The sequence below is a fragment of the Dysidea avara genome, chromosome 3 (assembly GCF_963678975.1).
Source record: "Dysidea avara chromosome 3, odDysAvar1.4, whole genome shotgun sequence".
In the NCBI taxonomy this organism is placed as follows: Eukaryota; Metazoa; Porifera; class Demospongiae; order Dictyoceratida; family Dysideidae; genus Dysidea; species Dysidea avara.
In genome coordinates, this window is record NC_089274.1 from 38,370,118 (window position 1) to 38,397,256 (window position 27,139).

At 38.5% G+C, this 27,139-nt stretch overlaps 1 protein-coding gene across 1 annotated transcript in view; it reads right to left on the minus strand.

Annotated features, from left to right (window-relative positions):
• Positions 1–27,139, minus strand: part of LOC136248501 (CUB and sushi domain-containing protein 3-like) — an 84,875-nt gene that overhangs the window by 33,139 nt on the left and 24,597 nt on the right. The window contains exons 3-8 of the mRNA XM_066040278.1: positions 18,670–18,852; positions 18,109–18,588; positions 5,090–5,281; positions 4,851–5,039; positions 4,620–4,802; positions 4,338–4,526 (exon numbers count right to left, since the gene is read on the minus strand). Coding sequence (XP_065896350.1) covers positions 4,338–4,526; positions 4,620–4,802; positions 4,851–5,039; positions 5,090–5,281; positions 18,109–18,588; positions 18,670–18,852 — 1,416 coding nt within the window. The remainder of the gene's footprint in view (positions 1–4,337; positions 4,527–4,619; positions 4,803–4,850; positions 5,040–5,089; positions 5,282–18,108; positions 18,589–18,669; positions 18,853–27,139) is intronic.

Here is a 27,139-nt window from a genome sequence, read left to right on the forward strand (position 1 = left end):
GACTTTTATTACATTGCAAGTTATTCTGTAGGGAGTTCAGCTGCAAACAGTTAATCTTATAGACAGTTCAGCAAGAAGCAAGTTGTAGCTGAACTCTCTACAGGGTGATCTGATCTCTCTACAAGGGGTGATTTGTTTGTAACTGATACCTCTATGGGTAGATTTGTTTGTAAGTGAACTCTCTACAAGGTGATTTGTTTGTAGCTGATTTCTCTACAGGGTAATTTGTTTATAGCTTAACTTTCTACTAGGTGATTTGTTTGTAGCTGAACTCCCTATAGGTTGATGTGTTTCTAGCTGATCTCTCTACAGGATGATTTTTTTGTAGCTGAACTCTCTACAGGGTGATTTGTTTGTAGCTGATCTCTCTACAGGGTGATGTGTTTGTAACTGAAGTCTCTACAGGGTGATTTGCTTGTAACTGAATTCCCTATATTGTGTCTAGTGTCTATATAGCTGGTCTCTCTACAGGGTGATTGTTTGTAGCTGATCTCTCTACAGGGTGATTGTTTGTAGCTGATCTCTCTACAGTGGGTGATTTGTTTGTAACTGAAATCTCTACAGGGTAATTTGTTTGTAGCTGAACTCTCTACAAGGTGATTTGTTTGTAGCTGAACTCTCTACAGGATGATGTGTTTCTAGTTGATCTCTCTACAGGGTGATTTTTTTGTAGCTGAACTCTCTACAGGGTGATTTGTTTGTAGCTGATCTCTCTACAGGGTGATTTAGGTTGTAGCTGCTCTCTCTACAGTGGGTGATTTGTTTGTAACTGAAATATCTACAGGTTGATTTGTTTGTAGCTGAAGTCTCTACAAGGTGTTTTGTTTGTAGCTGATCTCTCTACAGGGTGATTGTTTGTAGCTGATCTCTCTACAGGGCGATTTGGTTGTAGCTGATCTCTCTACAGTGGGTGATTTGTTTGTAACTGAAATCTCTACAGGGTAATTTGTTTGTAGCTGAACTCTCTACAAGGTGATTTGTTTGTAGCTGAACTCTCTACAGGATGATGTGTTTCTAGCTGATCTCTCTACAGGGTGATTTTTTTTTGTAGCTGAACTCTCTACAGGGTGATTTGTTTGTAGCTGATCTCTCTACAGGGTGATTTAGGTTGTAGCTGCTCTCTCTACAGTGGGTGATTTGTTTGTAGCTGAAGTCTCTACAAGGTGTTTTGTTTGTAGCTGATCTCTCTACAGGGTAATTTGTTTGTAGCTGAACTCACTGCAAGGTGATTTGTTTGTAGCTGATCTCTCTACAGGGTGATGTGTTTGTAGCTGAACTCTCTACAGGGTGATTTGCTTGTAACCAAATTCCTTATAATATTGTGTCTAGTGTCTATATAGCTGATCTCTCTACAGGTTGATTTGTTTGTAGCTGAACTCTCTACAGGGTGATTTGTTTGTAGCTGCACTCTCTACAGGGTGATTTGTTTGTAGCTGATCTCTCTACAGGGTGATTTGGTTGTAGCTGATCTCTCTACAGTGGGTGATTGGTTTGTAATTGAAATCTCTACAGGTTGATTTGTTTGTAGCTGAACTTACTGCAAGGTGCTTTGCTTGTAGTTGATCTCTCTACAGGGTAATTTGTTTGTAGCTGAACTCACTGCAAGGTGATTTGTTTGTATAGCTGATCTCTCTACAGGGTGATTTGCTTGTAACCGAATTCCCTATAATATTGTGTCTATAGTGTCTATATAGCTGATCTCTCTACAGATTGATTTTTTTGTAGCCGAACTCTCTACAGGATTGTTTCTTTGTCACTGAACTCTCTACAAGGTGACTTGCTTCTAGCTGATCTCTCTACAGGGTGACTTGTATAGCTGAACTCTCTACAGGGTGATCTGTTTATAGCTGAATTTCCTACAGGGTGATTTGTTTGTAGCTGAAATCTCTTGTTTCAAACTGATTTCACTGTAGGGTAATTTGTTTGTAGCTGAACTCTCTACAGGATGGTTTCTTTGTAGCTGAACTCTCTACAGAGTGATTGCTTTTTGTAGCTGAACTCTACATAGGGTGATTTGTATGTACCTGAACTTTCTACAGGGTGATTTGTTTATAGCTGAACACTCTGCAGGGTGATTTGTTTGTAGTTGATCTCTCTACAAGGTTTCTTTGTAGCTGAGATCTCTACAGGGCAAATTCTTCTAACTGAGCTCTCTCTTGTTTCTAGCTGTTCTATCTACACAGTAACTTGTTTGTATAGCTGAACTCTTTACAGGTGGCTTTTTGGTTGCTGAACTCTCTACACTGTGACTTGTTTGTAGCAAAATTCTCTACAGAGCGACTTGTATGTAGCTGAATTCTCTACAGAGTGACTTACTTGTAGCTCAACATTGTATAAACTATAAAGTGACTTGTCTGTAGCTGAAATCTCTACAGGGTTACTTGTTTGCAGCTGGTCTCTATAGGTTAACTTGTTTGTATAGATGAACTCTCTACAGGGTAGTTTCTTTGTAGCTGAACTCTCTCTACAGTGTCTTGTTTGTAGCTGAACTCTCTAGAGAGTGTATAGCCGAACTCTCCACAGGGCGCATGACTTGTTTATAGCTGAACTCTCTTCAGTGTGACTTGTAATGTTCTGATTCTTCTGAATCTCTACAGCGATATATCTGTAGCTGAACTCTCTATAGGGTGAACAAATCACCCTGTAGAAAGTTCAGGTATAAAAAAATCACCCTATAGATAGTTTTGATACAAACAAATCATCCTGTAGAGCGTTCAGCAAGGTAAACGTCACCGTGCAGAGACATCAGGTTACCCTATAGAGAGGTCAGCTAGAAGAAGTCACCTTGTAGAGAGTTCAGCAACAAAGAACCCACTCTGTAGAGAGTTCAACTAGAAACTAGTTATCCTATACAGAGATCAGTTATATGTGTAGAAACAAGTCATCCAGTAGAGAATTCAGTTACAAACAAATCACCCTGTAGAGATATCAGCTACAAACAGATCATCATTCTGTAGATAGTTCAGCTACAGATACAAGTCACCCTGTAGTAGGAGAAGTCACCTTGTAGAGAGATCAGCTAGAAACAAGTCACCTTGTAGAGACCAGCTACAAAGAAACCATCCTGTAGATACAAACAAATCACCCTGCATAGAGTTCAGCTGCAAATAAATTACCCTTTAGAGAGTTCAGCTACAAACAAATCACCCTGTAGAGTGTTCAGCTAGATAAAAGCCACCCTACAGAGAGATCAGGTCACCCTATAGAGAGATTAGCTAGAAGAAGTGATCTTGTAGAGAGTTCAGCTACAAAGAACCCACTCTGTAGAGAGATCAGCTAGAAACAAGTCACCCTGTAGAGATTTCAGTTACAAATAGATCATCCTGTAGATAGTTGAGCTAGATACAAGTCACCTTGTAGAGAAATCAGCTAGAGGAAGTCATCTTGTCTTGTAGAGAGTCAGCTAGAAACAAGTCACCTTGTAGAGAGTTCAGTGACAAAGAAACTATCCTGTAGAGAGTTCAGATGCAAACAAATCACCCTGTAGAGAGTGCAGCTACAAACAAACCAACCTGTGAGAGTTTAGCTACATTTCAAGTCCCTTAGTAGAAAGATCAGCTGCGAACAAGTTATCCAGTAGGGAATAATAGACATGTAATAAATATATTTATATAATTACTAATAAAATCAAAAACAGTTGAAGTATTAAAAATCTGCTCTGTCTTTTTATTCTTCCTGTGGTAAAGAAAAAGAATAGGTTAAAAAAGCCCCAAAGCCAAGCCCCAAAGCCGGCCTATGGCCAGCTTTGGGGTATATATACAAATACAAAAAGAAGTGATATCTAATCAAAAACAGCCAAGCTGTAAAAAAAGGTGCGGCCCCTAAAAAGGCCATGGTGAAAAAAGATGTGAAATCCAAGGTGGCGGCCAAGAAATGGCTGTGATGGTAGGTTAATGGTAAAAATTTTAATAACGACAATTCAGGTGAATTTGGTGCCGCTTGGTCTTGGCACAAAATTTACCTGAATTGTCATTATTAAAATTTTTACCATTAACCTACCATCACAGCCATTTCTTGGCCGCCACCTTGGATTTCACATCTTTTTTTACCATGGCCTTTTTAGGGGCCGCACCTTTTTTTACAGCTTGGCTGTTTTTGATTAGATACTTTGTATCCTGGACTTACTGTTACTTTGCGAAATTGATATATGAGTACAAAAGCCAGAAATGCCAGCACCTGTACTGCATGTCTATCAGACCAACCATTTCCAAAGTAATCTGGACAGGTCTCCTTATCTATACCGAAACCAAATCTTACCATCTGATTTTTAATCAAGAGCCATGGGATAGATGCTTTCCATTCTAAACTAACTGTGTATTAACTATATGTGATTTTACCTCTTTCACAAACATTATCACTACCACTCCAGCTCCCATTACTCTGACAGGTCCTAGTGTCACTACCAGTTAGCTCATAACCAGTGTTACATGTAAAATTACAAGTGTCTTCATAGGAAGGAACTCCATCATCTTCCAGTGAACAATTGATCATTCCATTATCTGGATTAGCAAGTGATGAACAAAGAACTAAAGAATATACAATAAATCCTTTAATGATGAAATAAATAGACAACTAACAAAAACGTTAATTGTCGTTACAAGTGCCAATGTACAACACACCTCTTCTACATACATCGTCACCACCACTCCAGCTCTGATCACTCTGACAGGTCCTACTACCATTACTACTTAGAACATAACCAGTGTTACATGTGAAACTACAAGTGTCTTCATAGGAAGGAACTCCATCATCTCCCAGTAAACACATTGTTAATACTGCACCATCAGGAATAGGGCAACGGACTGACAAAAACAAATTAAATAAATTGCCATCAAACACAATAGACATACCTCTCCTACAAATGGCTTCACTACCACTCCAGCTCCCATTACTCTGACAGGTCCTAGTCTCACTACCAGTTAGCTCATATCCAGTGCTACATGTGAAACTACAAGTGTTTTCATAGGAAGGAACTCCATCATCTCCCAGTGAACAAGTCATCATTCCATTATTAGGGTCAGTAAGTGGTGGACAAGGAACTGCAACAGTTTATAATTGATTACTGTAACAAATTATTATAATTACTTACTTCTACAAATGGTCTCAGTACCACTCCAGCTCCCATTACTCTGACAGGTCCTAGTGTCACTACCAGTTAGCTCATAACCAGTGTTACATGTAAAACTACAAGTGTCTCCCTCATAACCCACTCCCATACCACCAGAACTACACAGTGTTATCACTCCATCAGATGGTGGTGTTAAAGTATCACATTGAATGTCTAAAGTATTCATGAGTATGCTAAACACTTGCTATGTACAGATAATAGGCAATTTCAGATACAAATTGTTACTAGAGCATTAAAGAGTTATATAGTAGGAATCATCATGGCATGCCCAAACAAAAGCCGAAACTATTGAACCCTCACTAGCAGGGCTTCATTACAATTACTTGAATAAATGATACAATTCAATTTTAATTCATTAATAAATTATCTGTCCCACACAATAATATGGTATTAAAGCCTGGTTAAAATCTCTTATGATTTAAAGAAAACACAATTTGAGCAGATTAAAGCAACACAGTATAGGCGTTTCCTTAGTCCAGTATAGGTACGTATAGGTCTTTCTTTATAAGCTTCCTCAATATAAGCCTTTCTTCATATCCACTTAAGAAAATTAACCACCGTATTGGTCCTTGGTATACTGTCATTATCAACAACAAGCTATTTTGCAACCTTAAAAGTAATGAACGTATCAACCTGTTTCACTATACAAATTAATAAAACAGTAGGGCTGCACCAATTCTAATACTGGCATCAGGATATTTCATGAAGTATTGACATTGGCTATTGTATTGCAGAATGTAAGTAGCCCATCATGTGTGAAAGCAAAATGGTCCCCATTTGTAATTTTTGTACCTACTTAGTATGCTGTCATAATGAGTGCCCAATAGCATCAAGCATAAATCTAGTACCGTAGACAAAAATAACTTTTTACATATGCACTCAGCATAGCACTCAGCAGCAAAAACTTCTCTGTATAAATACATATCAGAGATCTTGTATTATTGTATTGTATTAATGCTTTACAGTGACCAGCACTGAAGGTCTGCAGCAACATGTGCTGCAGCCTTAGGATTACCTAACCTAATTTCAAGGACTTAGACTTAGTGGCTTATAACTGAAAAGGTGTAACAGAAAAGGGGCCAAAGTAAGGAAAAAAAATCCCTCCAGCCCCAGGAATCGAACTGCAGGTCACCCAATGTCTAGTCGGGGCCACACTCAGTCTCCTCCAGGAGGGATGGATTTTCTTCCTTAATCCTAAAGTATTTATTGTATTAATGCTTGATCTGCATACTAACATTGCTAATAATTAAGTTTCCATTTAGGAAAATTAGCATAAATACTTTTACTAACAGATACTTCCCAGATGAGTACTTTGTACATGAAGTGCAATAAGAAGTACATACGTATAATCTGTGTAGCCCTAATGAATGAACTATGATTATAAAGGCTGACAGATGTACAGTCCCATGTACAGTTTCTTCTGAACATTTTATTTTGCATGGGATAGTCAAAGTGTAGATGTATACTTTATTTCCATACCATAGCAAGGGTTCTATACGGAAAATATAGTACAGTTATGCAGTAGATACAGCACAACTATGAAAACAAGTTAACGTATTTATGAAAAAGCAACACAATTATGAAAAGTACATACAGAAAAATACACTATGGTTAATTACATGTGTGGCATTACAAAATGCTAAAACTAGCCAGACTAATCCTAGCTATATTATGTGTACATGGAAACTTATCTGGCAGCAGAAAAGTGAAGTGGTTTGTGTACTTGAGATTAGGGATGCTGAAAAGCTTCCAGTATAATGAAGAGGTAACAGAATTTTCCAGCATTTTGAAGCTCATCTATAGCACAGTAACTAAGCAGTATGGTAATCAAGACACATGGTAGTGTGTCGTGCGGCCAAGAAAGCCGGCGACCACACCGTGAGTATATTTACAGGAAGAAAGAAAACAGCTTTTTCACGCATGTATAGCTCCATGGCCCCTTCTCCAAAGCACACTATTTTTGCATTATAGCTGTCTCCCAGGTAGTGTACGCCACACAGCAAATTTGATTAAATTCGCAACAGCCATTTGCGAGATATGGGCGTCCAAATTTTCGTTTTAATTTCTTCGTTTTTTTCTTCTTATGCCGTACGGGGGGCTTCGATTTATTTTCGCACACTTTGCAAAAATTGCTATAAAATGCAAACGTGTAACTCGATTCAGTGCCTCGATCTTTGGCACAAATGAAGAACGTGTAACGATGGATTCACGTACCAAGTTTGTTGTAAATCTGAATAATATTCAAGGAGTTATGGACGTTTATTCACGTAAAAATACAGGGGCGAATCCAGAGACTGAAGAGGGGAGGGGCACAGAAAAGTTCAGATTCACACCATTTAAAAGGGAAATAAACTACTAGCTGCAATCTGATAATTATACACATATATAGCAACAACGAATAATCACCTCTCAGCATTGTTTCACTGTTGAATTGTGCCATTTAGGCCATTGAAGAAGATTGTGAAGTCTTAAGAACTACAAAAGCTAAAACACATGTCACACGGTAATTATTTTTAGAGGCGCTTAATACGCACGAAGGTGCTGGATGACTGTTTTGTAGTAAAGAGAGGTAATATATCTGCCTTTTAAGCCAAAAAGTATTCATTTATTGAGTAATAGACTGATGTTGGCCTCATCAAAGTGATAGCTATAGCTAGCTATTCTTCCTAAAAGGAAAGGGCATGCAATGGAGGCGGGGGGGCATTTGTCCCAAATGCCCCATCCTGGATCCGCCATTGAAATAAATCAAACTTCTGTCACGGCTACAGGGTAAACCAAGTATAGAAATAACTTGAAAATTGGTGTGTAGATAGGTTGATCATCGTAGCAGTGTAGTTTGAATAGCAATAGAGTTACAGCGACAAAGTTATAAAGCAAAAACTAGGTAAGTGTAAAATAGCGGGATCGAGATACTCTAATAGAGCAGTCACCACGGGGTAAAAAAGGTGTGCAAAAAATGTCGAAAAAAAAACTTACCAAGAGTTCGAACCAGGGACCTCCATACCTAACACCTGCATCCTTACCACTGAACCACTGCTACCTTGACTGACCACCTCACTTAATTTCTGCTTTATAAATGAAATTTCTAGTTGAAATCTGCTTATAATCAAACGTTTGTAATTTTCATAGATCTACCAATAGAAGTACTAGATAGTTCTAGAACATTCTGTGTATGTTCTATTAGAAGTCCTCGAAAAAATGTGCACTCTATTAGAGTATTACAATAATATTATCAAGTATTGAATTAAATCATGCAATGAAATACATTTATAAGTCTGTCTTCAATAATCATCATTGTATCTACATAGAAAAGAAGAAATGTGAGTAAAAACAAACCTCAAAGTCAGCCATAGGCTGGTTTTGGGGCCTTATAAGTACAAAAAGGAGTGAAATCCACACAAAAACAGCCAAGCTGTGAAAAAATGGTGCAGCCTTAAAAAGCCTGGGTGAAAAAAGTTGTGAAATCAAAGGTGATGGCCAAGAAATGGCTGCAATGATGTTAATGCTAAAAAATTTTAATAATGGCTGTGTGCATTGTTAAAATTTATTAGCATTAACATCATTGCAGCCATTTCTTGGCCACCACCTTTGATTTCACAACTTTTTTCATCCAGGCTTTTTAAGGCCGCACCATTTTTTCACAGCTTGGCTGTTTTTGTGTGGTACTGTATAACAAGGGTCATGAAGGTTTGGGCTATCCTGCTCTAATACATCACCCCAAAACTAACCGCAATATTCCCTTCACGATAGCTTGGCAGACATAATCAAACCCAAATAAGGAAACCATTATGCACTATGTGCAAATCAATATGTGCGTGGTAGTGGAGAAAGAAGTGGGACACAAAGGAAGACAAAGATAAGTCCATGATGCATGCATCCAGTAGACACATAACAACATTGAACAGTAAAGAAATCATGCTTGCAGCATTGACCATATTTGAGTTGTGCTTGGCTGAAGGCATCAGTTAGTTAGTTAGTCACTTAGTAGAACATATAGTATTAAAGTGTAATGTCCACTTTTATGAAATCAGTGACTGAAATTTTGACATCTAGGTGGAATTTGAAACCTTGATGATAATGAGTTTGTATCATTTGCTAAGGTTACTGCCCTTTGTAAATTCTTCTACTTCCGCTCTAGTAGATATGTATGCCTTTACTAAATGCAACTGTTGAATCCTTCAATATATAAGGATGAGCTCTTTAAGCTGTCCCCACCTAGCTGTGAAGTGCACCACCTGTTAAACAGTAATTTTCATCCTAAGACAAAAAGAAAGGCAAGACAAGAAAATAGACAAGAAAAGACACCTTTAGACAAGAAAATTCCATAGTTTCAGCTCACAAAATCATTGAAATATCAACTTGTTGGTATCCTGAAGATAGAAAAAGGTGGAAGACTGAGCTCTAAACAACACCCAGTATACAGTCTTATGGGACAGTGAAAAGCAAGCTATGAGGTGATGATACAGTATCATGGAGAGCAACAACAAGACATACATATGCAAGCATCATCTTCACATTTGACTTGAACCTCATCATCTGACTTTCTCTTCTTTCTGCTTTCTTCCTGGCAAACTTCCAGTTTTTGTTACTATATTGAATTAGCAAAAGTGTTACATACATTTGTAGACTACAGACATTACAAGACTTAGGCATGGTCTGTCACATCATAGATGGTGCATGCTGCAAGTGGTCTGGCCGGACAAATTACAGTGTCTCAAACTGACCGGCTAAACCACATAACGTTGCTGCAGTTGGTCTCCTTTTGCTACAGATGGTCTCCCCACTTACTCGCATAAAATATAGAATGACACAAACCAAATAGCCATACATCAGTGGAGATTTTATGCAGACAGGATATGTATCTCTTGAGATACTCTAACAAAGCAGTCAACAGACTACTCTAATAGAATTTTCAGTGGAAATCTACTACAGTATGTAGATATGGACCTTCAAAGTCATCTTACTTTCTTCATGCATTCATCATCTTCTTCCGCTTCTTTTTTTGCAACACTTGGAAAAATTGCTACAACTTGCACATGCTTTAGTTGATATACTTCAAATGTGCAGAGCAATAAGAACGTAATGCAGCATATTAAAAGTCAAATTTTCATACACATCAGATAAAGAACAAGATAGTTAGGGAAATAAAGATTGTTGAAAAAAGTAAAGAAACAATAGTCAAACAAGCCAGCATGTTAAACAAACAGATCTTTGTTTATACTTAAATAAATATTTACATAACACTTTGTGTGGGCAGATCAAAGGAAACTGCTGTAGTACATATCTCATGGCCAGGGCATTATCTGTATAATGCCCTGTGGGTAGGGCATTAATTTACAGTTGAAGGGTGGAAGTGGTACACGTGATGCTCATACAACAATACAAATTTCTATATCAAAATATTTGTGACAAACAAATAATGTCAATGAATCCTTTGATTGATACTTAATGTACAACTGTAGTGATCATCAGTGATCATGATCATTTTCATACACAAGCAGCCTCCAAGAAACAGAGAGGTCATGTAAGACTCCACACAATGGCGGACAATTGCGCGAGATCTCCAATGGAGAGTAACTCAAGATTCAAGCCTTCTCTGGTGTCTGGAAGCAAAGTGCTGAGGATGTGGAGTGGCTGTTTAGTCAGAGTGTGATAGACTGGATGAAAGTGAAGAGGTATCAGTGAGGCAGAATACATCCAATGCATACGCAACTGGAGGCGTGCTTGTGACGAGAGAAGCCTGACAGATGACCAAAGGAGTAAGTTCAATAAGGAGCTGATGGATTATATGTTGGATGATCTATTTCCATGGTATAGTGAGATTTGAGCTTGCTTGAAGTTAACCGGTATGCATTATTTTCAGAGTTAGCTAGAGTTTGTAAATTGTGTGTTTTATTGGTCTGTTTAACCATTTACAGGAGCATTAGTGGAGTCAGGAGGTTCGACAGACATAGCTCTTCCAGCTAACATTGAATCAAGAGAATGGAGGAGAAATTATAACCATGAGCTCAATATCCCTGTTGAGCACCCTCAAGCTAGTTCCACTGATGATGTGGGAATGCTTTTTTAGTGTCCATAGGAAAGGATTTTACATTGAAGCAGGTATTTACAAGGCTAATATAATCAGTCATATAGATTGATGATTGGCAAACGTATATTATGGTTGGAGAAAAGTTACAGAGATTAAAAGAATGGATCCTGAACTACCCTTCTACTATCACACCACTAAGCAGGGCCAGTGTTATGAAGATTTAATGTCTGAGTTTAATGCTAAGCCTAAAATGGTAAAGACAACAAAATTACAAAGATATGAGTTACTTGGAACCAATTAAAGAGTTTCATTTTCTGTTCATGGTGACACGTCTATTCGTGCAAAGTTCCACAATGTTCCTAACAAAATAATAGTTACATACAGTATGACTTAATTAGACGAAGCATGATTTCTCATCACTGTATAGGACCATTCACCATGATTACGTGTGATATGTATTGCAGCATTCCAGGCAGGAATCTTAAAAGGAATTTGTATTTTATCCATTCGAATGATAATGCTAATATTTTGTTACTGCAGATAGCTTCAGCAGAGGCCTCTCTTACAATGTACTCAATCCTCTCCCAGCCAGAATCAGCTTGACATATGAAAGCAACAGCCTTGTTATCACATCTGTTGTTTGGCTCAGGCTCAAGTTTCACGGATACATTTATACCTTTGCCATGCTTCTTGGTTGCCAAGCACAACACTTCTTGATATCCTTGCTCCTTATCGGCACCTATACACTTGATACGATGGTATGTGTGATGGTTGGTATGGAACCATCATCTAACTCTAATGTGTCATCCAAAAGTTGTTGAGGGGAGTTGTTAGCTGCAAGTTGTTGGTTGTGGTGAACTGCTCACAGATAAGTTATCGAGAGTCCCAGAGCTTGAATTTTCTGTCAAGTCTTCAACCCATTCCCACAGCACAAACACTTTGAACACTTTATTCCCATTATGCAAGTGGTACTTCTCAATGTTACTACAGGAATTCCTGAATTCTGTTCTCTGTAGGCACAAATAAGCTACATTAATTCAAGTTTGTATATTATTAATAGTAATATTTACTATGTAGCTACACATTTATTTAAAATCCAGCACACCTCAATTACAAAAGCATGTTGAAAGCTGTACAAGATGATGAGATCAGCAGGAAGAGCATGGTTTAAGGCAGTGCAATAGCAAGCAAAGCTGTCAAATGCTTCCACCTCCCCCTGGCTATTCACCCACTCCAATTTCACCTCCACTAGTCTTGCCTTAACCATGGGGAAACTAGGAATAACATAATCGATAGTATTGCCCTTCACTGGAACAGATACCCTTGTCATCACATTATAATCAGTTCTTCCTCATCTTCACTCTGGGCTTCACCCAGGTCTTGACTCCTCATGTCTGCCATATTCTCTCTCTGAAAACTATTTTAAAAATGCTATTAACTATTAATAATTTTGGTAGCACTTTTATTGCTTCCACCCTCCTTTGCCTCTAACTCATGAGCAGACTCAGAGGAGGTTGGTCATGTGTCATAGTCCTATATATGACATACTACTATGTGTGATTACACAATAAAACATGGCACCTGAAATTAGCATTGTTATTATGAAGTTCTTTGTCACATTCACAAGGAGTATGCATAATGTAGTGTTTGTTTCTTGGTTATAAAAGCTACACAAAGTGTTGGACAGCTGAAAGAAGGGTCCTGGGAACTGTAATTTATCAATATCAATTTGCGCATTAGAATACTTTATGTCGATACTGAGTTGCCGGGTTGAACTTTTCTTTGAGATAACAAGATATTTGATGATGCGTGACTAACCTCCTCTGACTCATGAGGTAACGGTACCACCATGTTTGTTTTATGAAAGCTCAGACTGAAATCAATTATGGGAATAAATTAATGCTTACGTGACTATTATCACAAGTTGGAGTTTGGCCATAAGAAGCACTCAGATGGAGGTGTTTCAGTATCCTTTCCATTCTACAAATTGGGAAACATTAGTTGAAGGTGAGAACTAGTCTACTGTGCATACACACACATTTTTGAATACAGAGTACACCCATGTTACAGATAGCACGAGTTAACCATGCTACAATGAAGTTTACCCCTTTAGGCCTTTAGTATATGTTGTAACTAGTATTTTTTAAAAATCATCAATTTGAAAAAATGAAGTAGGGATCTATGCAATAAAAAGTAATGAAACAAGAGATGAATGATGGTATTACAGCACAACTCAGTTGGAAAGTCCCTACTTTGGCAGTGAACAAAATAATTGTTACAGCTAATGTGCCAAAGTAGGAACTTTCCCACCGAGTTATGCTGTAATACCATCATTCATCTCTTGTTTCATTACTTTTTATTGTATAGGTCCCTACTTCACTTTTGTTAATTGCCAATTTGTTTAAATACTAGTTTGTTCAGTTTTTGTTGTAGCTAGGGACTGTTCTATTAGAATATCATAAATGCATAACTGCTGTATTAGAGTGACTGTTGTATTAGAGTATCTCGAGTCGGACAAGAGTTGTATAGCTAGCTACACCAAGAGTTTTCTGTTTAGCAAATAGCTAGATTGTGAAGAGGTGTGGTCTCTGTACTCTATCGTGATTAGTCAACTTAGATGGGTGTAGTCGCAAAACTATCGCGAATTAGTCTGGCGGCGCTTGCTCTTTTGCATGGTGCATATCCCAATAGTGAAGTTGCAGATATCTAGCTAGTGTACCTCTTATAGTAGCACCAGGACTGAAGTGCTTCAAAAATCCAACTCTGTAATAATTCTGCGGCGTCTAATGTGCTACTGAAAGGAAGTGTTGACACAGAAAATTAATGCCTTGATATGGTTTCATTGGATGAAGAAGACAAGCAGCCTGATTGAAGATAAAAGAAAAGACAAGGTGAAGAAGGCCTACACTCCTCGGAACCCCAAACGGTACATCCCACTGGTGAGTTTGTTACTATGGCGTAAAATGGTGACTATGCGCTGCTTCATTTGGCCTCTAGCCTTGCAACTGTGATCAGGCAGTGAGGCAATGAGTCTAAAATTCTAATTTTGGCATTTTTTAAAAAAATTCCATATCCAGCCACCTGTAAGCATTCTGTTATATTTTATGCTGTCATATGAACTAGTACTATTCTGTAAAGTTGATTTTCATCACATAAGATGTTTCTAGGGTGCTTTTCAAAGGCAGAATTTTGGGTGGCAAGCAAACTTTTCACCCCGATCCCTATTTAAATGATACTACCATACCGTTTGATTAGCCTTTAAACAACTCGATAGCATTAAAATGCTTCTAAATTCCCCACAATTTGTAAAAACTCTAATTTTCCATGATATCTTCAGGACTCGTCTGTTTATTATAACAAACGTAGCTGCAACGTTACCTGCTGCCAAGCCACTATCAAATCTTTCAGGCATGTATATAAAATGAATCCAGTGGTTACACTCGTATTGGCATGGTTGGTAATCACCCAGCAAGTGTTACATAATAGTTGTAACACAGGCACTCGTGGTCTGCCTGATACAGTATGTCCACCCTCAACCCTCACGCCTGTGGCCCCCATGCTTCAGGTGGACATATCAGGCAGACCACTCATGCCCATGTTACAACTATAAAACACAAAGCATTCTCGGTACTTTTCTACTCCTGATTTATGTAAGCTATTGCTTTTTTCCTTAGTCTCCATCCTCTACCCATATCCATTGAGTCTGAATAGATATCTCTGTGCATTTAACATTCTGGCTTGTTTGACTCTTGTTTCTTCCATCTTTATTTCCATATTTAAATTTTTTAATACAGTAATGCATTAATGACTTTGTGCAAAAGAGTGTCAGAATTGTTTATGCCATGTCTGCAGATTGATGGTCGGCTATCTGTCTGTAAGGCTGTGTAATGGGCAGAACTTAATTAGTCAAAAACTACACAAATGGCTATGTTTGCTTATGCATGTGTTTCATTGTATGACTGGTGCCATTTTTTTTCCTTTGGTACAATAGAAGTTCTATATTACAACATTATATAGCTATGAACAAGCAAGCACAAAATTATATTGGCTTTGGTATAGGTATTTTCTGTATTGGTAGAACAATAGTTTGTCTTATATCATCTTCATTGCACTTGTATATAGGAAGAACTATCATACACTACAATAGTAGTGTATAGTAGGGACCACAAAGGAGTAGGCATGACCCATGAAATAATATCACCCAAAAAACAGCTCAATTTCCCCTAATGATGATCAGGTAGTATTAGTTAGGTGAAACTAAGCCCAAACAAGCTTTCAGATTGATCCGAAATGCTTTCAACAAGTTGCTACGGAATTTTAAAAATAATTTATTTAACGGAATTTTCTACTGACTGAGTAAGTAAGTAAGTAACTGACTTACTGATGCCTTCAGACAAGCGTAACTCGATAATGGCTAAGGCTACGGGCTTGATTTTTTCACTGTTTGACGTTGCTTCGGCCCGACAGGTGCCTTTTGGCATACCGCAGTATGTACAATGCATTCTTCATGGACTCACCAGTGTCCTCCTTTGTGTCCCATTCATCTTTGCTGACAGCGAAAAGTGTCAATTTGGCGATAGCATGTGATGGCTTCCCTTCCTAACGGAAATTATCCATATTTGTCATAGTGGTTATTTTGATATCAGAGGTGCTTTTTGAACAGTTCTTGATTCGAAATGCTGCGTAACGGGTTGAACATAGCTGACAATGAAGCGTAATGGATACTTCACTTTTCAGACAATAATTGGGGCATGCGGCACCATTTCAGATGTGGTATGCGTGGGTTCACCAGTCATAATTATTATTTACAAAAAAAAGTTTACAAACAAGTACACAGAAAAATTTGGAATTTTCAAATAGAGTAGGGACCACAACACATCGATAAAAAGTACTGGAGTAGTGCACGATATTAATTCACAGTAAAACAATAATCAATAGTTATACCATGGCTACAAAGGATTTGCCTGATATATAAGCCCAAGCCCGAGGGCGCAGGCATATATATCAGGCAAATCCCGAGTGGCCATGGTATAAATAATATATACTACTCTGGTATGCTCACCTAATAGGTGAAGGAAGACAAACCTGCATTCAACACATTACTTTTATAAAGAGGTTTGCAAACATTGATTGTGGGTTTAAATTGTGGGCACAAAAAAGAAATGATTGTGGGTTTCACTGGTTGTAGTGATATTAAACCAAATAACCACTTCATGGATGAATAAAGTAACCTAAGGTGCTAAAATAAGCACTTAGACATATAGGTTGTGAATGTTTGAGGCATCTTTTCATGCAGTTGGAATGTACTCTGTAGAAAAACAATCCCCACATTGCAAAAATGATTGTTTAGTGATGCCTAGTAGCTAACTAACTATGCAATGCTGACTCACTCAATTCTTTTTGCTTCACAACAATGCCCCTAACTAAACCAACATGTTTAATTCAAACCCACAATGCAAAACTTTAAGCAGCTCTAATTCAATGCAAAACTTTAAGCAGCTCTATATAAGTAATCAAAGGGAACTGATGCTTTGTAACTGCCTCAGCATCAAAGGTAGTTGTGGTCAGGGCTATATCATGATATCGCCCCAACCACAGGGCGATATCTAGATATCACCCTGTGGTCAGAGCAATATGTGATTTATAACCCTGAGGTTTCCTTTGATCTGAGGTATCAAAGTGATATATGAAGTGTTATATCCCTACTGTGCTCAAGATACCATAATGGAAATGCACAGTAGGGATATAACACTTCTAACTGTTTTACTGTGAATTAATATCGTGCACTACTCCAGCTTGTTTCAGTACTTTTTATCGATGTGTTATGGTCCCTACTCTAGTTGAAAATTCCAAATATTTCTGTGTACTTGTTATTTATGTAAAAACAAACCTCAAAGCTAGTTTATGGTTTGCTTTGGGTATACATGTAAACTACAAAAAGAAGTAAAATCCATGCAAAAACAGCCAGGCTGTATAAAAGAGTGCGGCTTTCAAAAATACTGGGTGAAAAAGTTGTGATCAAAGATGACAGCCATGAAATGGCTGCAATGACGTTGATCATAATAAATTTTATTAATGAACAAAGTCGTTATTATCATCCACATCACATTTGTTTTTTCACCCAGGCTTTTTGAAGGTCACATCCTTTTTATACAGCTTGGCTGTTTTGTGTGGATGTTGTATACAAAAAATTCAACAAACAAATGTAAGGAAACTTGGAAATTTTATACTGTATACTAGCAGAGATCATTACAATGAAGATACTTAAACAAGAGAGATCAAAATTACTACCTAATTCAAATGTGCAAATTTAACCCTATATGTGACCTGGTCTGACAAAACCGGACTTTCGCCTATTTGCAAGTATTGAAGTATGCCGGTTTTAAGTTTTCAAAGTGTCGTATCTTGCCAATGGCTTTAGTTATGTGATGAAAGAAAATGGAAAAGGAAGGTGAAGGGATGAATAAGACCAAGTTATAGGCCATTCAGGGCTCAAACCTGGCTAAAATGAAAGTAAATGAACAGTACTAGTCTTTATCCAACACCACGAAGTTGTACAGCCACACATAGCCATACCTGTTGGCCAGAGCTCCATTTAGGCCTCACACCGCTCATACAGCTTGCCACTAGGCTTGTGACAGTGAAATCTGATAATGTATTCATGTAGCTTTGTGCTTGTGACAAAAAATCAAACTTGCGTGGGTGATAAGGCCAGTTTTTCCAGACCGAGTCACATATTAGCCATGCTGGTTTATTGCTAATCATATAGGGTTTAATTTGCACTTCAAACAATGATCCCAATTATTTAAGCACTTTTTATTGCAATGATACCTACTAGTTTATAAAATTTTCATTACACTTGTGTCCTTACACTAGAGAACCATGTAATATTCTGCCCTTATTCTTCATACAGTAAAACATGCATGTAAAATACATTATGTTAGTTCACCAAATATCACTTGAATCAATGGTTGTCTGTTTGCAGTACCAGTACCAGAAATTGTAACTGTACTATCTGGAGAAGATCTACCAGAAACATAAGAAGCATATCCTTCTGTTTCAATATTCCAGACATTATATCGTGGGGTAGAAGGGATATGATACCCGATGATGTCTCCTGGCTGAAACCCAATTCTTTCATTTCCAGTAAAAGACACATTAGCCAAGTGATAAGTTCCCATGTCAGTTATGTCATTTTCTTGCAACAAGTATTCATGTACCGCCATGTATGATGATGAGCTTGTAGGACGGAATACTTGAATAGTAGGATTACCACTCTCACCACTGTCAAACTCTAGACTTATCAGATAACCAGTTATTCTACCATTACAGGAAAAAGCAGTCATTGGAACTATTACTTGTCTACGATCATCCAATGTATCAGATCCTTGTTGTTGAGTATTAACAATATCAACACAACTCTGCCCATCTACACAAGAACACATGCATCGATGAAACATTTGGAGACTTTATTTTTATGCCATTCAATTAAAGACTACAATTGCATTACCTCGAGCTCTTCTGCAAATGGTCTCAGTACCACTCCAGCTCCCATCACTCTGACAAGTCCTAGTTTCACTATCAGTTAGTTCAAAACCAGTGTTACATGTGAAACTACAAATGTCTCCCACTCCCCTACTACCAGAATTACACGATGTTATCTCTCCATTGAATGGTGTGACACACCCTAAAACTAAACATATCTGTATTATATGCACTGCAAGTATTAACTAGTGTATAGTTACATGTACATATGTACAAAATTACTACAATGGCATGCTATCGTAATCTGCCATAGTAGGGATTTAGTTATGTTGTAATACTGTCATTCATATCCCTTGTTTCACTACTTTTTATTGCTCGGATCCCTACTTAATTTTAAAATGATAGTTAGACATCAAAACACAGGGTTCTACGGAATTTAGAAACCTGAAAGGCCCTGTGTTGTGGTGCATGAGCAAAGCAAGGTCACTACTACAGGGCCTGAGGGTTACTAAATTCCACAGAACCCTGTGTTTCAATGTCTAAACTCTCTTTTACAGTAGCATCAGCACTTCAAACAACTTTTAGCATCAAAGAATGCATGCCTCTAAAGAAAGTGTCAATTTGACAGTCAGAAGATGGCAACTAGGAAGATCAGGTAATAGTATAGTAGGGATCCCCAGAAAAATATAGTTCATAAAATGTTGCCATTAAGCTTTATCATATACAGTAAATATTCTACACAATGAAACACACCTTCACAGACCTTTACTTTTCATCCTTAATTCTTCTGTCACCATAATTTTCATGCAAGGGAGTCATCTCAAGATGTTCATTTTCTGTTTTGATACTTTCTTCACACATAGACACCGCAAAATTATTCGAAGTGTTTACATTATTTTGGGAAACGCATATGCTTACAGGATGTGTGAACATTGATAATTTGTGGGTCACTAAACTCATAATGAATTTGGCATTATATAGTCTGAATTGGCCAATGAAAACAAGCATGTTATTAACATATCCATAACCCTATTCACAAGAAAGTATTAAAAAGTGTGATTTATTCTACTATCAAGCTTCTCATACAATGTTATTATTCCCCAATTTTGTCAGTAAATTTTTCGAATACTATGCTAGTAAAAACAATGGGCAAAATACGTGAATATTTGGAAAAATGCACATTGAGGAATAGCAATTGAGTACATCTTGCATTAATAAGATCAAGAATTAATTTGATTTATAATTCAAACTCAAACCAGTAGGCTAATAGAACAGTCATATGCAGAATAGATCAACAGTATGCTTTTATAGGAAGGGTATAACTAGAGATCAAGATACTCTAAAAGAACAGTAGCTATTTATGAAATATAGACACACATGCTGAGATACTACAATAAATCAAACACAGTGCGGTCCAAGAAAACTGGCATTCCACACCATGGATATTTTGACAGGAAGTAAGAAACATGATGTTGGCATTTTCACAGACCCATGATCCCTTATCCAAATGGAACAAATTTTACAGTGAAGTTTCCACCTGGCATGCCAGTCAACATACCAAATTTGAAGGAATTGTCTCAGTTCATGCTGAGATACAAGCAACCAAAATTTCATTTTTGCACACTTTGAAAAAATCACTATAAAACACAAATGCATAATCCAGTCAAGCTGAAATTTGGCACATTGAAGAAAATCTAAATATAGATACCAATATCATTTTTTTACAAATCCAATGAATATTCAGAGTTATGACCAATTTTTGTGTAATATACATTGAATTTCTGCCATGCTTACAGGCCTCAAGGAATGAGTTGAAAAAGTGGTTTGTAGATAGATTAACTGGAAACATGAAATATGTATTGCATGTATTTCACTGCATGGGAGTTACAGTTATAATTCACAGATTTCATTTTAGTATCTTGGCCAGCATTACCAACTTTGAGTGTACAACAAGGGACATGGTTAAAGGCTTACAAAAGACTCTAATATAGCGCACGGTTCTGCATAATCATTAACTGTGTGTCTCTTTCTAATTTTTGCTGTTATTATTGTCATGTCTGGTGCCTTCAGTATTGATGGAATATACAATTAGCCATGAGTTTAATTAATTAATTAATTCATTACTTAATTAATCTATTTATTTCCTTGTATGCTGACAACTGTATTGCTTTTGCAGTACGTGCTGCTCTGTGCTGTGCTGTGCTGTGCTGTACTGTACTGTGATGTTATGCACTGTGCATGCGTGTGTGCGTGCGTGTGTGCATACGTGTTCATGTGCCTGCATGCATGTATTAGTGTAATAATGTTTTAAAGTATCATATTTTGACTTTTTTATAGGGCAAGATATTGAAGAAAAAAAAACTACTGATGACTGAACTATTAATACAATGTGTTTAATCGGAAAAAAATTTATTACATAGTCACGTGATCTCACGTGATCTGTATGAAATGACACTTGTGGGTTGGGGGAGGGGCTGATGTGGGGTGGGTGGCACAATGCCTGATGGGTGGCACATTGTCTGGTAATGCTACCCAGCTAGCTGATGGTATGGCTACATCCTCTCTATATGTAACAGGGCATTAACAGTGTTATAAAAATTAATGTTTCCTCCTTTTTTAAAAAATCAAAAAAGGCATGGGTTTCACCTAACTACCTTAACAATTCTTTTATACTCAAACAGTCCAGAATAACTGTACTTAGTTTGATTGAGCTCTGGAAGGTTTTCTGATTTTTTCCCGCTTTAATCCTTTGTAATAATCACTGAAACCGATTCTGTGTAGATCTTCATGATCTATGGGTTATGTTACAAGGCGAGGATACCATTCACCATACCAAGAAGCCATATAAGTGTCAGTAAAAGCGAAAAGATTGGTGAACTAGATTGTGCGTATTACCAGCAGTGGCAAGTTTAATACTTAAACAGTGTGTGTGTGTGTGTGTGTGTGTGTGTGTGTGTGTGTGTGTGTGTGTGTGTGTGTGTGTGTGTGTGTGTGTGTGTGTGTGTGTGTGTGTGTGTGTGTGTGTGTGTGTGTGTGTGTGTGTGAGTGAGGGTTTGTCTGTCTTGTAACATGTAAACTGTAACATATTGTGTTGTAAGCTATGTGTATTATAATGTATGCCTGTTGTTGTAGCCTCTATATGTATGGTGTGCTTTAATTGTAATGATAATCACGTGATCGACCACGCTATTCTACATGGTGTCAGAAGTGACTGTCGTTTCGTAATGTCTACAGTAAACCTACAGCCTCCAGCTCCGTTTTGCTTCCACAAGACAGATGAGTGGCCTAAATGGAAACGTCGTTTTGAGCAGTACCGCCAGGCGTCGGGGCTAGCAGACAAGGGAGACGAGCGTCAAGTAAGCACTTTTCTTTACTGCCTGGGGGACGATGCGGAAGACATATTGGACACTACAAGGATTACATCGGAAGATAAGAAGAAGTACAACAAAGTTGTGGACGCATTTGACGATTACTTCAAGTTTCGAAAGAACATCATCTTCGAACTGGCGCACTTTAATAAGAGATGCCAGCTGCCCAACGAGTCTGTCGAGCAATTTATTACTGATGTACACCGTCTGGCAGATAACTGTGAATATGGAGTAATGAAAAAGGAACTCGTGAGAGATCGTTTAGTAGTGGGGATTCGAGACCATGCCCTATCAGAACGGCTGCAGATGGAAGCAGAGCTCATGTTAGACAAAGCCAAAAGGTTAATCCATCAGCGTGAAGCAGTGAAAGAGCAACAAGAAGAGCTGAAACAACCAAGTAAAGGGGACACATCTCTAGATGCAGTAGCTAAAATGGGTCCCAGAAGGAAACTACCAGCGATACCAATGAAACAACCCTTATCTCAACAGATTTGCAGAAGATGTGGGAAAAACTCCCATCCACGACAATTGTGCCCGGCGAAAGAAGTGCTATGTTACCACTGCAACAGAAAAGGGCATTATAGCAGTCAGTGTTTATCCAACACAGTTGCTCCTCAGACTAGGGGCGTACACGAACTCTCCAGTCAGTCAGATCACTCACAACTGGAAACACCGGACAACTATCTGGACACTGTGGAAGGCAGCAAAAAGAACAAGTGGGCTATAACAATTCTAATGCAAGGAAAACCAATGATTGTCAAAGTCGATACTGGTGCTGAGGTTACTGCCATATCGGATTCTACTTGGAAGTCTTTAAACCTCACCAAGCCTTTAGAAAAGACAGGTGTGTCACTTTATGGTCCAGACCAGACCCATTTGAAGATCCTTGGCAAGATAAACCTGACCCTCACCCACCATGAGAGGTACTGCACACAAGACGTGTATGTTATCAAAGACCTGAAGAGTGATTGCCAGCAATTAAGGAACTGGAATTATTGTTGAATGTATGCTCTGTTGGAAATGGAAAAAGTATCATTTCACAGTATCCATTGTTGTTTACAGGGTTGGGAACGTTTGCATGTGAGTACACTATCAAACTAAAACCGAACAGCCAGCCATTTGCTTTAAATGCTCCACGAAATATCCCTCTCCCACTGCGATCAAAGGTACAAAATGAATTATAATGGATGGAAACTTTGGGGGTAATCTCACCTGTCCAAGAACCAACTCCCTGGTGTGCAGCAATGGTGGTGGTACCTAAGGACTCTGGGGCAGTCCGGATCTGTGTCGATCTTAAGCCACTAAACGAAAGCGTATTAAGAGAAGTACACCCTATGCCTAAAGTGGATACCACACTTGCACAGTTATCAGGAGCGACAGTTTTCAGCAAGTTGGATGCCAATAGTGGAATCTGGCAGCTCTCACTAACCAAGGAATCCAAATTGTTGACTACCTTCATAACTCCTTTTGGAAGGTTTTGCTTTAATAAGCTACCCTTCGGAATTTCTAGTGCTCCAGAAATCTTTCAATGCCATATGAACAATGTGCTTTCAGGTCTTCCAGGAGTACTTTGCCATGTTGATGACATTTTGGTGTATGGTAAAGATTTGACAGAACACGAATCCAGACTACATGCTACACTTAAAAGGATCCAGGCAGCTGGTATCACCTTGAATCAAAGTAAATGTTGCTTTAATCAGTCTCGTGCATCTTTCCTAGGTCATGTAATAGACAAGGATGGAATCTTACCTGACCCAAAGAAGACCACTGCTATACTTGAGATGGCACCACCATCCTCTGTTACAGAACTCAGAAGGTTCATGGGGATGATTAACCAGATGAACAAATTTTCCCCAAATATTTCACACATCTCAAAGCCACTCCGGGAATTGTTGAGCTCAAAGATTTCATGGACATAGGCAGCAGTCTAAGAAGAGGCATTTACTAAGTTAAAAAGGGAGATATCTTCGCCCCGGATACTTGCTCTCCATGACGTAGAGGCAAAGACTAAAGTCAGTGCTGGTGCCTCAGCTTATGGAATTGGAGCTGTCTTGATGCAACAACAAGGAGCATGGCGACCAGTGGAATTTGCTTCACGCACACTCAACGAAGCGGAAACTTGTTATGCTCAGATTGAAAAAGAGACACTGGCTTTGACATGGGCTCTTGAGAAGTTTGCTGAATATGTTCTTGGCAAATGCGTTATATTAGAGACCGACCACAAGCCTCTAGTGCCTATCTTAGGCAGGAAGAGCCTAGACATGCTTCCACCTCGAGTACTCCGATTCAGACTCCGCTTGATGCGTTTCCAATATTTCATTCAACATGTGCCTGGGAAAACTCTCTACACTGCTGATACCTTGTCAAGAGCACCACTTAAAGAAATCCCAGATGCTTGCAGTTCTTCATCATCTGAAGAAATTGAACAATTTATACAAGCAATCACTGCTGCTTTCCCCGCAAGCCCTGACCGTTTGGACAGTTATCGCAAGGCACAAGCTGAGGACAGTATCTGTTCAAGACTAATTGAGTATTGTACGTCAGGCTGGCCTAGTAGAAACAAATTGTCCAGGGAGTTGAAAGACTTCTGGAGATTTCATGGTGAACTTACACTTAGTGGAACTCTATTACTGTACCAATCTAGGATTGTAATCCCAGAAAGCCTGAGACAAGCTACTTTAGAAAAGATTCACCATGGACATCAGGGAATCCTACGTTGTAGGATGCGTGTTTCTACTTCTGTTTGGTGGCCAGGGGTATCTAAGGAAATGGAAACCTTTATAAAATCTTGTCCTGTCTGTCAGAAAACTACAGCTCCTAACAAAGAGCCCCTGATTAGTACACCACTACCCAGCTATCCCTGGGAACGTATTGCTTCAGATCTGTTTGAACTTAAGAATTCTACTTATCTGTTGACAGTTGACTATTACTCCAGGTTTGCAGAAGTACAGAAACTGAGTTCGACAACATCATCCAGTGTCATCACACATTTAAAATCTATTTTTGCAAGGTTTGGTATACCAGCTGAAATGGTATCAGATAATGGGCCACAATTTAGCTCACAGGACATGAAGGAGTTCTCAGAGACCTATGGATTCAGACATATAACAGCAAGTCCGCATTATCCACAAGCCAATGGGCTGGCGGAAAGAACAGTAAAGATGGTCAAAAGTCTGCTTGAGAACTCTTCAGACCCTTACAAGGCTCTCCTCAGCTATAGGGCAACACCTATGCCCTGGTGTGCACTTAGCCCTGCAGAATTGTTGATGGGAAGAAGAATACGGACAGACATTCCCCAGGTGAACAGGGGCGTAGCCAGGGGGGGTTCAAAGGGTTCCGATGAACCCCTTTTCAGAGTTAAGTTTTTTAAATCGTGATACTGGTTAACTAGAACTGAATTAACTTACACAAATCCACTGAAATGGGTAGCTACAGGTCTTCAGGCAGAGGAATTCAAGTACCTCTACTCGCTATTGCGAATGAATTTATAAGAATACACGTGTACACGTGTTTACATGTGCACACCTACGAAATAAATGAAGCATAAAAGTGCTACCTCAGGTGGCATTCTAAAGTTTTTTTCGAAAAGAACCCCCCTTTTGGAAATCCTGCCTACGCCCCTGAAGGAGAGCTATGTACCTGAATGGTCTCACATTACAAACTTTAGAAGACTAGATGAGAGATACAAACAATCACAAAAAGAACACTATGACAAACGCCACCGAGTAAGAACACTACCACCATTGCCAGAAGATCAGCCAGTCTGGGTAGGAACAAGAGGACTTCAAACACCGGGGCGAGTTTCACATGCAGCTGATGCACCAAGATCATATGTAGTCGAAACAGCTTCGGGCCAAGTAAGAAGGAACCATGCCAATTTAAGAACTCGCTCTGAAATTGAACAGGCTGTTATTCCTGCTGAGTCCATTGCTGGCCCAAGTAGACCAGTCACCCAATCCCAAACTGGAACTGTTGTAAACCCACCTGATCGTCTCAGGTATTGACCTAAGAGGGGAGATGTAACATGTAAACTGTAACATATTGTGTTGTAAGCTATGTGTATTATAATGTATGCTTGTTGTTGTAGCCTCTATATGTATGGTGTGCTTTAATTGTAATGATAATCACGTGATCGACCACGCTATTCTACATGTCTGTGTGTGTGAGTGTATGTGTGTGTGAGTGTGTGTGTTTGTGTGTGTGTGTTGTGTGAGAGAGAGAGATAGACATAGAGAGTAAGAAAGCTAAGTACTGTGTGTGAGTGTTTGGTCATATGAAGGGAATTCCCCTGGTTATGAGCAGAGAATTCCTGTGATTATGTGGTGTGTCAATGGATTATGACTTTGTTCCTGACAGAACAATCCTGTAGTAGTCCTTCAAGGCTTCATTATGTTGTCAATTGAAAATCGTAGCTTTCAAAATTCAGGTAACTAAAATTTGCCAGCCTATGTCAATATCAAATTAGCTAAAGTCAGGTATAATTTTGATGTTGAGGTGGCCACAGTTCAGATTGGATGCTATTCGTAGCTTGAAATGTTTTTACCTGTATGCAATGCAGTAGTATTACTTCAGCCCATACAAATTGTATAGGAAATATAATATTTTTTATTAATTAAATTGCCAGGCTTAAACAGCAGAACTTTTCTAATTTTCTAATGCTAAATGAGATATTATTAGGTGGCTGATAACTTTTGATGCTATTCAGCAGTAGCACTGTATTCGCTGCTGCGCTATGTTGCCTTATATTTACATTCCCATATGTCTTCAATACATTTTTTTGTGTCTTGAATAACAGCCTGATGACCACTGAAAGTTGGCAATGCCACTGTAGGAGTGGCTTTTGGTGGCGTAAAAGGAATCAACATGGAAATAATATTATCTGTAACACAAAAGCAAATGTGTGTAACAATTGTGTGATCAAGTTTCAGGGACATATCCAGGATATTTCAAGGGGGTTTCCAACAGCAACACTAAGTTACAAGCAGTGGAGGTCTGGGGGCACAACCCCATGTGAGAATTCAAATTTTTTTAATTGTCTAAAACTCCTATATTTGCTTGTGGAATTATACACACATAAATCCACAGAATAACTTGCAAACAATCAAAACGTTATTTTGATTTCTAATG